General features: G+C 56.7%; 1 protein-coding gene across 4 annotated transcripts in view; it reads right to left on the bottom strand.

The window, feature by feature from the left end:
* Window positions 1-12,929, bottom strand: part of MINDY4 (MINDY lysine 48 deubiquitinase 4) — a 107,977-nt gene that overhangs the window by 10,385 nt on the left and 84,663 nt on the right. For all 4 annotated transcript variants that reach the window (XM_027574787.2, XM_027574788.2, XM_027574789.2 and 1 more), the window contains 4 exons: window positions 12,540-12,603; window positions 10,016-10,177; window positions 4,112-4,292; window positions 3,486-3,558 (listed from right to left, as the gene is read on the bottom strand). In XM_027574787.2, coding sequence (XP_027430588.1) covers window positions 3,486-3,558; window positions 4,112-4,292; window positions 10,016-10,177; window positions 12,540-12,603 — 480 coding nt within the window. The remainder of the gene's footprint in view (window positions 1-3,485; window positions 3,559-4,111; window positions 4,293-10,015; window positions 10,178-12,539; window positions 12,604-12,929) is intronic.

Here is a 12,929-nt window from a genome sequence, read left to right as displayed (position 1 = left end):
TGTTTGTGACTCGGGGTACGGCCTGGGGCACAGAGCTCCACTCTGGAGACCCCGATCTGTGAAAGGAAGACCCATGTCAGGTAGTGGCTTAAGGGCCTTTCCATCAATCTCAGCAAGCTGCCAGCCGGCCAGGAGTGTGATATGCTCCGTGCTGGGTCAGGGTGAGCATCAGAGGTCCTTAGGGGGCAAGAGAGCTAGGTTTAAGGGTAGGCAGCACATCTCTGCCTGGATTAGGACAGAGTGGATCATGAACTTGACTTCTACTCAATTGTGAACTCTCCAAGAGCAAGAACTCAGAGTCTTATCTGGCTGTTTCTTCCATGGGGTCCAGCTCAGGGATTCCATGAGGTTGAGGTGATGGGCCCAGGGGCCTGGTCCATCCTGTGGTAATGACCTGAGATGTGGCCTGAGTTCAGGCCATGGCACCACATGTACCCCCTTCCTGTCAGGGTGGGGACCCCCAATGGGCAAGCAGGGCTCATCCCCCCAGGAGGCAGGGCCTTTCTCCCCAGGGTCTTCACTGACCTTGAAGCCCACTTTCCCAAGTTCCTCCCTTTGAGCTGTTCGAGAATCTGGGATGAAAACAAAACGCAAAGCCTTTGTAATCCAACCCCTTGGAAGAGGATTCCAGGAGGCTGGGCCTGCTGTTTCCCATTACCGTGGTATGTTATCTGATGGGTACTGGGAGGAGAGGGGAGAACCAGCATTCCCACTATTCACTCACCCACTCAGCTTTTCTTAGAATAATGCTGGGAAAAATCTCACCACATTAACAGTCCAGGTGGACCCACCATGGTGGGGCAGCTGGTTTCGGGAAAGTCCTAGCAGAGAATGGATACTCCTACCTGGAGGAGGGTGGGGGAGGGGTGGGGCAGCCCCCAGAGCCAGGAAGGAAGGACCCCTGGCCCGGAGTATTACAGCAGGCCAGATGCTAGAGGCTCAGCACTTCACCTGACATCTGACTCACAAGGCAGCCAGAAAGGGCCACAGAGGGATAGGCACTGCCCTCACCTGGCACCAGAAGTTCTCAGAGTGTGGTCCTGAGACAGCAGCACCAGCAATTCCCAGGAACTCCCCAGATATGCCAATTCCCAGGCCCCACCTAGCTCTACTGAACCAGAACCCGTGGGGGTACGACCCACTGATGTGCGCTTTACCACACCCCCCAGGGATGCCTGCTAAAGCCTGAGGACCACACTTTAGAGCAAATCTTCCCAATGGCTGAACCAAAGACGGAGACAGGTGTGTCAGAGTACTGATCCCCACATCCATCGGGGGCTGGCTGGAGTCTGGGCCAACAGAGTCGCCAGGGCAGTTGTCCTTAACCCTGTGTGCTGCACAAATGTGATTTTCTGTCTGTGTTTACAAAGGACTAGGAAGTATGGCTAGAGCCTTGCACGACCCCCACACCCTGACAGTGACCAGGAACAGAAAAGGGCAGGGCAGGGACTCAGCCTGGACCATATGCCCCAGGCCAAGGGATCGTCCCTGGCTATAGGCAGCAACCCCAGTCTCCCCCATCATACCACGGCACACGGCTACCGCTGGGATGGGCGGGGCCCTGGGAGAAGGGGACAGCTGACAGAAGAGGAAGAGGCGCTCCAGGCACAGGCTCACACTCAGACGACCCTGGACTGAACTCCCCGACAGACCAGAGCCCCAAGTCATTGTCAAGCACTGGACAGTTACGGCTGAGCCCAGAATTTCCAAACCCAAGGCCCACTGGAGGTACTGATGAGTCCTGCAGTGGAACCATTCTTGGGAAAAGAGGAGTTATTTCAGATGGGGCTGTTGGAGAGGTCCTGGGTGGTGGTCCCCCACCCCCCCTACAGAGACAGATGGAGGCCTTCGGGGCTGGGAAGGTGGGCGGAGCCTGTGCCCAGGGTGCGGTCCACAGCCCTGCTTGGCAGGCCCGCCTGCAGGAAGGATGCCTTGTGGCCTCCGGCCCCATCCTGCGAAGGGTGCCAAGGCCAGTGTCACCTCCTTTTTCCACTGCTGCCCTTCTCTCATCACCTGGAATGAGTGGCCCTTTGTACATGAAAGGAAAGCAACCTGCATGGGCCTTTAATCCTCCCGACGAAAGAAAAACCAGCACATGACCCCACAAGAATGCTTTGTCCCTGGCTTGGTGGGCGGGCAGGCGGATGGAGGAACAGATGGACGAATAGGTGGGGCCTAATAAGGATGTCCCAACATCTCCTGCATCCCCTCCCTGGCGTCTCCACTGTGGCCATGGCTCCAGTCAAGGGCTCACTAGCCTGCAGGTGGGCAGCACCCCGAGGCTGCGAACGAACCCCCTGGATCACAGGTGGTCAGAGCCCCAGGACCTCGGCGTTATCCATGTCCTCCACCCCAAGCCAATCACTTCACAGTCAGGGACATGAGGTTCTGCCTGAGGTCACACCGCAGCACGGGCCGCTAAGACAGTAACAGTGAGAGCTATTTACCGAGCGCCTGGCGGGATACCGGGTGCTCTCACAACAGCCCTGTGCTCGGCTCTCCCATTTTCCCAGTCTTACAGCTGACAGTGTGAGGGACACATAGGTAAAGTCTAACAGCTCATGGCCAGAAAATGGAAAGGATTCGAACTCTAGAACCCACACTCACCACATGCGAGTTCTAGCACTTACCCAGAAGGCACTGGAATGCAGACCTCCTCCCTCCCACGCCTGCTCCCCCAACTGCACCCGGAAGCCTCCAAGTTACTAACCAAAGGCTTTGTGAAGGGCCCACCTGAGGCTGGGGAGAAGGGGGCCAGAGCTCCAACCCCATAGCCCTCCAGAGTTCTGGTCCCAGCCCTGGGGCCTTGTCAGTGGACTCGTAAGTCAAGTGAGCCCCAACTCACCCCGAGCCTGAGCTGGAACAGGGGAGTCAAGGACCCCCCAACCCTGTGTCTAAGGCTACAGGGCACCTCTGCTCGGGGTTCAGAGGGCCCAACCCGCACCAACAGAATGACGGGGGCTGCTCCTCCCAGATGCAGAGGGCGCCTCTGCTGCAGGAAGCCATCTCAGAGCTACATCCTGGGGGGCCACTGAGGAGCTAGGCCCTCACACCTTCCCATCCTGCTCAAACACCTCCCACCCTGCCCCTCCCCCACCTGTCCCCCTACCTGTGCTTCCTCCTGACCGGGCCCCACAGCACTCAGCACACGCGCTGGTGACTGCCGTGAGCAAGGACGGTCCTCAAGAAGCACCTACTCACACCACCTCCCTGCCACAGGGGCAGCCTCAGAAGCTGTCTGAAGACACAGTCACCTCACAGACCACACACTTCTCCACTTGGGCCACAGAGACCTCAAAATGCTATGTACAAACAAGCCCCAAGCACTGCGTCTTTCCATTCTGCAGAGGTCCTGCCTCCCCATAGACTCTTAGTTGGGGCAATCCAGAAACCCATCCTCCCTCCTGCGGGTACGACTACCCCCAAGCCCCACACCTCCCAGCCACTCAGGTGAGCTTCCAGAGCCAGAGATAGACCTGACTCACCTGGTTCTGATGCAGAGCTCAAGGGGTGGGATGAGTTCGTTGTCTCTGTCCTCAGGGATGGTCTGGGTGGTATCTGGGGGCCGGCAAAGAAACACACACACACACACACACTCATCAGCCCGGGGTCTGAACGTGCTTTAAGGTTGGCACCAACAACCCACCTCCTGGGACCTGACTCTTCTGGCATCTGCCCCGCTTCTCATCCTGACTGGACCCACCCTTGTTCCGCCCTTTGGTTCTCTCCTGGACCACAGAGCTCTCCTCACGGCCTCCCACCTCCAGTCTCTACCCCCACCTCCTGCTCCCCGTCAGTTACCAGCATAATTCTTTCTAAAAACACATCTGATCCCGTCACTCTCCTGCTCCAAAACCTTCCATAGCTCCTCATTGCCTGCAGAAGAAAACCCAGACGTGTCGGCATGGCATTCCGGGCTCCCTCCTCTGTGCTCTCAACTTCCTGTACACCACTTCTAATGCTATCAGTTTCTCAAGGCCCTGCTCCGGCTCCTCCTGTAGGAGGATGTGCCAACAGTCGCTCTCTGGTCCCCCGGTGCAGACACAGGTCTGAGGGTCTGCGTTGTCCTCTGACTGCCCGGAGGACACACGGGCCAGTGGGGGCGGCGCACCAACGCTCAGCCGGATCTGCTCCTGCTGGTTGGCCAGGCCGTCGTAGTAGTACAGGTCGAAGAGCCTCTCGGCCCTCCAGTCTTGCAGGAGCTCTGGCTGCAGGCTGAAGAGAACGCTGAAGTGGCTCTCACTGCACACCACCCAGATGGGGAACCTCGGCGTCTTCAGGAAGCATCCCACCTGCAAGAGGGACAGGGAGCGGAGAGATGCCTGTGCTAGCCCCAGGGAAAGGGCCCGAGCATCTTCCGTCTGACCCAGGGTTGGGCTGACCTCAGAGAGACCCGCTGGGGATCATGGCCTCTGAGCCAGGCTGCGAGCCCCCCTTGCATGGCTCACAGACACGGCTTGTCTCCCAGAGCCGTTCCCCCCCCGCCCACTCTCAGGGGCTTTCCCTTACAAATGGTCCTGTGCAGCCACCGTCCCCCATCTAGAGCGCTGGGACGCCTCTCCTCCCCTCCCAGGTCCTGCATCACCCAAATTACCCAACCAGGGAGCACGAATCACCTCCCTCTAGCTCCCGGGTTGGGGGTTACTAGGTACCAGGTACCCGCCTTCTCTCCTACAGTGCATCAATGCCTCACCATGACACGCCGACCTGCCTCCCGCACACCGGACTATGACCTTAGCACCAAGGGCAAGGGTTAGAAGTCAACATGAGCAAATGTTTGACGAGGGAGGGTCCTCATGCATGAAGAGGAACTCAAACTAGGTAGGACTTTACCTTGAAGGCAGGTGGGCTTGGAGCCACGGGGAGAAAGGAGAGGGTGCCTCTGGGTGAGCAGTCTGTGGGCGGTGCCAGAGACATCCAGGGACTAGCAGGGCATTCAGGAAAGAGCATGGCGGAAGGGGAGGATAAGGAGCTGGGACTCTCTGATGAAAGACTTCCTTGGAAAGCTCCCTGCAGAGGGGTGTTCAGGGAAGGCAGATGGCACTGAACAGGACCCTCGGTGGGGCTGCTCTTCAGGGCAGAGGAGCGGCCGGGGCCCTCTGCCAGGTCCTGCCCAGGGGCCTAGCTGGCTCTGCCCCTCAGGCTGGCCGGCCCTCTCTGTGCTCTCTCCCCGTCACCTGTGACTCCCTGGCCCAGCACCTCTCCCTATCCCGGGCCCTGGTTTATTCAGCTCCATGCATGCCACAGGCCAGGCTGATTCTGGCCTAATCCCCACCAGCCCCAGGGAGATGTTTGCATGCTCAGGTATTTACAGCCACAGCCTGCGGATTAAGGAAAGAATGGGAATTATTTTTCCAGTGGGGAGAAGGGCATACTTTCTCCGGCCTGTCACAGAAGAGTGGCCGAGCGGTCTTCCTGGGGCCCCTCGGAGCCCTCCTGGGAGCTGACTCTGGGCTGGGGTGTCTCGGACAGGGGGGTTGTGCTCAGGTCCCTAGCGAAAGACTTGCCCAGCAAACAGCTGCCTCCTCCAGGGGGTAGAATAGCCATCTTTACAATGTGTTCATTTTCCCATTTTCCAAGCGTCCCGCCCCACCCCCACCTGGCCAGTTGGGCCCTCACCCCAGCCCCTTGTGACATTAAAACATAACTACAAAGCTCTCTCCTTCATGGATGTGGGGGAATTAGATGCCTTAGAGGACGTGGCTGGATGTGCCTAAACCCCACTGCAAACTCAGCTCCCACTCCAGGCTCAAAAGACGCTTTTCTGGCGAGGGCCTCGCCTCGAACAGGGAGCCTTCTCGGGAACCCGGGGCTCATTCACTGCAGGAAAAAGAGCCGTGCAACCTGCCAGGGGGGCAGGCGTCTACATAATCAGCCACCCTGAATTTTCCAGCAGAGGGGACAAAAGGGCAGCTTGCCATTTATTCAACGGTCAAAAGATTATGGGCAAAAAAAGCTGCCCAGAGACTTTATAAATGAGTTTTCTCATTCAGGAGCCCCCTCCAAGTGGGTGACATTTTCCAAAGATGAAATTCACTTCGTCTGGGTTCGAAGGTAGCTGAGCAAAGGCCCGGGGGCGAGGAGGGAGTGTGGGGGGCACATTTCCTTCAGCACAGTCTGAGGCTTTCTCCTGGCCAGGGAACAGATGGCACCATTAGGAATCACTTTTAAAGGGGGATTCTTAAATCTTTTGCAGGGGTGAAGTGAGTGAGTACCCCCACACCGAGCCGTGGACTGCCAGCTAAGAAGCCCTAATTTTAAAAGAACCAACATTTGATTGCTGGCAGGGTCGCCGTCTGTCGTCTCTAAGGGTAACTGTCTTTCAGCATAACTTATGTTTCAGTCCCAGGCACTACGCTCGACGATGTGGGCACAGCAAGGAAGGAAACAAGACCAGTCTTGTCCTCGGGGGGCTCACCGGATGAATGGGGAAGACAGAGAGTAATCAAATAATCATACAGACACATTTGCACTGCCCTGCCCCGAATCTAAGATGCCATCAGAGTCACCCTAATTGTTTGTTTCACGACGAAAGAAAGCTGGCAGTTAGTCTGACCTGCCAGTGACTGCAACTGTGGCTCAAAATCTCAGAAATGTTCAAAGGCACACAAAGTTTGCATCTCAAAAGCAATGAAATGTGACACTTGGAACCAAGAGGTGGTCTATGAAAGAAAGTAGTAAGATTCTGTGATGCAGAGGCAGACCCCTACCTATTTAGATGGGCTGATTAGGTCAGGAGAGGCCTCCCTGAGGAAGGGACATTTAAGTCAAAACGTGAAGGGAGGAAACAGCAGGGACATGTCTCAGCGGGCCTTGTAGGCCGTGCTAAGTTCGGGCTTTCGGTCTCTGCATTAGTTAGCTGGGGCCGCCAGAACAAAGTTCCACAGACCAGGTGGCTCAAACAACAGAAATTTGTTTCCTCACAGTCCTGGAGGCTGGACGTACAAGACCAAGGTGTGGGCAGGACTGGTCTCTCCTGAGGCCTCTCTCCTTGGCTTGCCGATGGCCATCTCCTCCCTGTGTCTTCACGTGGTCTTCCCTCCGTGTGTGTCCAGGTCCGAGTCCCCTCCTCTTATAAGGACACTAGTCAGTTGGATTAAGGGCCACCCTAATGACCTCATTTTAACGTAATCACTTCTTAAAGGGCCTGTTTCCAAATAGTCACATTCTGAGATACTGGGAGTTAGGACTTGAACGTGTGAATCTGTGAGGGGACATAATTCAGCCCCTAACAGTCTCAGGGGATGGGAAAACCACGGACAGGTGTGAAGCAAAAGAATGATGTGATGCAGTCTACCCTTTTAAAGATCACAGTGGCTTCACTGAAGGACTGGGAGGGCGTGGGGACAGGTGTCCAGACTGGCAATGCTGGTGGCTTGGACCATGGTAGAAATGGACAGACCAGAGAAACAATTTAGGGTAGGAGCCACATGACCTCCTGATGGATCAGACATGCTCCTGGGTTTGAAAAAGGGGATGGGTGGGGCTATTTGCCAAGCTGGGGCTGTCGCTGGCAGAGCCCTTCCTGCCAAGCTTAGTCTTTGCTCAGGTCCCTTCATGAAGACAGCAAGGAATGTACCCTGCAGGGCATGGGAGAAGCACTGAAGTTAAACTCCTGGTCCCATGCTGTCCCTTCCCTGGACTGCCGGTCCCCCCACCACAATCACCAGGAGCCAGGAGGGGCTGGCCTTCCAACTGCAGCCCTCAGCTGTGAGCTCTGGGTGGTGAGAATGAGGTGCAAGTCCGATGGGCAAGACCAGCCCAGGGGGGTCATGGGGAGCGAATGGAGGTCCAGAACACACAGCCAGGCTGGGGCAGGAGGCCGGCTAGCTCAGCAGGGGGTGTATTTCTTGGTCCAGAGCTTCCTCTGCTTCCCCCAGGCAGACCCGGAGTGTGGGTCATCTAATGAGCTCACTGATAGGCAGGACCTCCCTTACCCCCAGCCCCCACATACTCAGTGAGGGCCCTAGAACCAGGCTCCCAGCCAGAGGCTGCCATGAGAAGCCCCGGACAGGCTGAATGACAGGCAGGCTCGCTTCTGCCCTCTGCAAGAGAAAACCTAAGCCTTGTAAGAACAGCCCCACCATGGACACCATGCTCCAAGCTGTCCTAAATGTCAGATCTTCCCCATGGCCACACTGGTGCTGTCCAGTGGAGGGGGACCAGCTTTGAGCGTGGATGCTAAGCCTCCCCGGATTCTTTCCACCCCCAACACGGCCAACCATGTAGGACCAGAGGAATTCAGTGACAGAGGGAATAGCAGGTGGTGGTAAGGGAGAGGACAGGCTTTGTCGATACCGCCAGACATCTGCCTTCTCCTTCAGAGGCCCAGTCCTCAGTTAGCTCTAGGGAGGAGAGAGGGCCTGAGGGTCCTTCCTTAGAGAGCTTGCAGCCCCAAGGCAGAGGAGCAAACACCCTCTTGCTGCAGAGAGATACAAGCCTTAGCCTTCAGCCAAGCATATAACAGCAGAGTGCGGGGGGGGGGAGGGGGGGGGCGCGCGTCTGTGTGGATTCAAGAATTTGGATCCTTGTAGGGCCTGAATTTCTTCAATCAGCATTTTATTCCAAGGGAAGGATGACCCCCAACTGATGTTCCCATCAACTACCCTCCACAGACCAAAGGAAAATAGTTTACTTTTAGACCAACACCCTCAATACAAGAATGAAACCAGGGCTCATGGTAAGCCTAGGGATTCCATGAGCCTGGCCAAGGTTACCCTCTCTCAGCCCATGGAATTTCGGGCTGAATGCTTCCAGAGCCCACCCAGGGTCGGATGCTCAGGGGCCCTGGTGCTTCTCCTGGCCCACGTGACCACATTCCTAGGCTCCCTCCTGACACCGGCAAATCAGAGAGGGAGCCGCAATCATTCTTTTCTCCCCAAGTCTGCGGAGCCCACGGGTCGGGTTCCTGTCCATGCGGGCAGGACCTGGGGATGCAGCCGCACCACATGGCCCATTAGCAAAGGGACAACAGCCTGAACTCGTGATCATGCTGAAAGAGCACCATGAAACCAGCCAGAGAGCAATGTCTTCTCTGAAGACGCGAAAACCGAGGCTGAGAGAAGGTCGAACAGCAGGCTAGGGTAGGAACACGGGGCCCAGTGCCAACTGTCCACTGTGCAGAGACATGCAGTCACCTCACCCTGCCCAGCTTCGCCGGGGGCCCAGCCCTTTCCAAGACCATGGCTGCAGGGAGAGAGGAAGGAAAGGGAGCAGTGCACTGGCAAACAGACCGAGTAGCCTGTGAGGGTTGAACTGTGCCCCCCAGAAAAGATACGTGGAGATCCTAACCCCCAGAATGTGACCTTATTTGGAATTAGGGTTGTTGTAGATGTAACTAGTTAAGATGAGGTTAGTGGAGTAGAGTGGGCCCTTAGCCCAACATGACCGACGTCCTTATAAGAAAAGGAGGAGACACACAGCGGAAAGAGGGCCACGTGACGACAGAGGCAGAGATCGGAGCGATGAATCCACAAGCCAAAGAATGCCAAAGATGGCCAGAAAACACCAAACAGCTAGAAGAGATGAGGGTGGATTCTCCCGATGGGTGTCAGCAGGGACACAGCCTGCTGGCCTCTTGATTTTGGACTTGTGCTATGAGACCTTCTGCTCTAGGACAAACTTCTATTGTTTTAAGCACCCAGTTTGTGGTGTTTCACTGTGGCAGACCTAGGAAACTGACGCGGTTCTCCCTATCCCTGGAGAAGACCCCATCCCAACACACACACACACACCAACTGCATCTGCTCTGACCCACAGTCACACTATAGACCCCTAGGAGTCCCTGTGAAACAACCTTTCCCAGAACATGGTAGCGGCTGGCTTTGGGAGTGAATTCCACACAGCACTCGATGGCAGTGAAGCTATACTTCTTCCCAAACGCTCTGTGCTTGAGACTGGACCAAACCAGGACCAGCTCTGGGAACTGGAGTTGACCTTCCCTTTCCCCGCCTTCCCTCTCTCTGGTCCCAGGAAGCTGGGCCCCTCTTTCTCCGGAGCCCTGCGCCCCCAGTACCTGGCACACATTGTAGTGCTCAAAGAGAGATAAGAACCCTACATCGCTGCGCGCAGCAATGCCTTTGAGCAGCGTGATGTTCCCATTCCCAGAATCCAGCTCTACCACGTCGTTGAAAACATTGGACACGGCTTTCCCGGTCAGGAGCAGATTGACAAGTTCCTGTAGATGAAAGAAAGGGGAAAGGCTTGTCCAGGGGAGATTGGGAACAAGGAAAAAAAGGGGCGGAAAAGGAAGGAAAGCAAGGAGGGCGAGAGCCCCAAATCACAGGGGGCTGGGACTTGGAGTTCCCACCAGCCCTCAGGGGAAGCCATCAGCGGCTCCTACCCCAGCGACTCTAGGAACTCATTGTGACCTTGATTCCACGGGCCCCCGTGCTGAGCCCTGGGTGGTGGCAGGGGAGTGGGGGAAAGATGGCTCCTGACCTCAGGCGTCCGGGCCTAGGGGGGGGATCAGGTGCATCCCTGCGCGGCTGAAGCACAATGTAGGATGTGACTGGGACTATAAACATGTGCGCACGGAGCCCTCCGGGGCCAGGCGGAAAGGCACGGGACCACATGGCTGAGTCAGAGCCACTTTGTGGAGAAGCCACACTTGGGTGGGTCTTGAAGGATGGCATTTTTTTCATAAGCTTTTTCATTTTGAAATAATTTTAGACTCAGAAGAATTTGTAAAAATAGTACAGAGAGTTCCTGTGCACCCTTCACCCAGCTTCCCCCAACGATAACATCTTAACACAACCAGCGCCCATTATCAACGCCAGGAAGCGGACAATGGTGTGAACACCAAGAAAGCAACTCTAGATCTTATTTGGATTTCACGAGTGGATGGTGGGGTCTTGGAGCAGGGGGGGAGAGTGGAGGCCTGCAGAGGCAGACAGGCCAAGGCAAGGAAGCCCCAGTCTGGGGTCTAGATGTGTCCCTGCCCTCCTCAGCCAAGCGGCATCATGCATCCAGGGGCCATGTGACTTGTGCCATACAGCCAACAGGTCGACAAGCCTGCTGACCCCAGAACCCGGAGGTCAGTGACATGTGGAGCCCTGTTCCTCTGGCCGTCTCCTTCAGCCAGTGCCTCCTACACTGAGGTGGCAGGAAGGGAGTGTCCTTCCTTCAGCAGGGCATCTAGGGGTGAGGAATGGGGACCCTAGGGCTCCCAGACTGGAGAGGATTTCCCCAAGACCCACAGCTAGTTCATGACAGAGCTGGATTTCCACCCACATTTTCCAGCATCCTGCCTGGTGTCCTTCCCTCTCCTCTCCCCTGCTCCCCGCATGGTGCCACCTGGCCACCCAAGATCCCAGGGGAACCCCAGCCACTAAGTGCCTGCAATGCCACCGAGGAAGGCTCCAAGGGAGCCCAGCCTTAGCACTTGGGCAGGCAGCACCCTCTGCCTGACCCATCCCGTCGGAGCTGGCATGTGTGGCAGGCCAGCAAGCAGCAATGGCCCCACGGTACATGGGAATGGCCAGGAGAGGCCTTTCCCAGCTTAAACTTTGGAGGGGAGAGTTCATAGAAGTGTTTTCCCCTGAATTATAAAAGCCAGGCCCCGGTGAATAAATCCCTCTATCAACACCAAGACCCCTGCCCTGGTCACAGTAAAAGAGGCTCCCTCTGATGGCCACAGAGGGAGCCCCATTGGAGGGAGATAGAAAAGTGGCCCCATTGTGTCCTTGCAGAGGAAATGAGAAAGAATTCGGAGGAAATGTCTGCTCTGAGATACTGCACCTCAGGAGCAGCGGCTGCTAAAAAAGGCACGGCCTTTTTCAGAGGGGTTCGAGTTTTCCCATCTGGTTTTCAAGGGGGAGAAAAAGGCCCCTGCTCCCCATCTGTCTCAAACCCTCCTCAGCGCAGGAAGCCCTCTTGAAATGGGGGAGAAAGGGGAAATAGGCTGCTCCCTGCCCCAAGACTCAAAATCACGCAGTGGCAAAGCCTAGTGGTCATGTAGCCCCTTGCTACTCAAAGTGTGGTCCGTGGACCAGCAGCATCACCTTCTCTGGGAAGCCTGTGAGCAATTCAGAACTTCAGGCTCCAGGCCAGACCCACTGGATCTGAGCCTGCTCTTCAACAGGACTCCCGGGGGATTCACGGGCACATCAAAGTTTAAGAAGCACTGGTCTAGTCCAAACTCCTCCTTCTACAAACGAGGGAACTGAGGCTTGGGGAGGGGAAGATCAGCCCAGCTTGGGGAGGGTCAACCGCCAAGATGGTGCCTGTGCCGTGGCCCTCACCACCCCAGCTGGCCCAGAGCCCCCAGTCTGTCCCCGGGGCTCGGCCTGGGGCTCTGGGCTATGTGGCCCCTGGCTCTGTCCTTGGTACCCCCTGCAGTGCCAAGCACACAGATTGGGCATGGCAAGCTCTCCAGAAGTGGAAACTGAACTGAGTGGCCTTTCTAGGTCTCCATGACAGAGGTTGGCACATGAAAGCTCCTGGGAGAGGGCAGGCAGGGGCAAGGAAAGAAGGGGGGAGGAAGGAAAAAAAGCACCCTGCTGCCCAGTACCCCACAGCACCCCACAGCACCCCCTGACCTGGGTGCAGTATCCATGTGCTCCAATCAGGTGGCTGGTGGGGACATCGAAATCCTGGCGGACACTAGAAGACACAAAAGGAGTAGTATTAGCATGCCTCTGCCTGACTCAGGCCTCCCGGGCAAACCTCACGGGGTGATCAGGGGCTCCTCTCGGGCTCCAGGCTGAGGCCCAGAATTCTGGATGTGGGGGCAACCCAGGGCTCCGCAGCTAACACTCACTCTGCTCTGGGCAGTGGCCTCCCCTCTGGCTGCACCTGGGCCACTACCAACACGCAGAAGGGTGGCGGAAGCGTGACACAGCAGAGCGGCCCCTGCATTTGCAATCCAGCTCCCCAAATCCTCACTCCGACTGCCGCTTACCAACACGGGCATGGGGACATCCCCTTCC

This window comes from Zalophus californianus, chromosome 12 (genome assembly GCF_009762305.2).
Source record: "Zalophus californianus isolate mZalCal1 chromosome 12, mZalCal1.pri.v2, whole genome shotgun sequence".
NCBI lineage: Eukaryota > Metazoa > Chordata > Mammalia > Carnivora > Otariidae > Zalophus > Zalophus californianus.
Note: the sequence above shows the minus strand (reverse complement) of the source record. Positions and strands in the feature narration are given on the sequence as shown.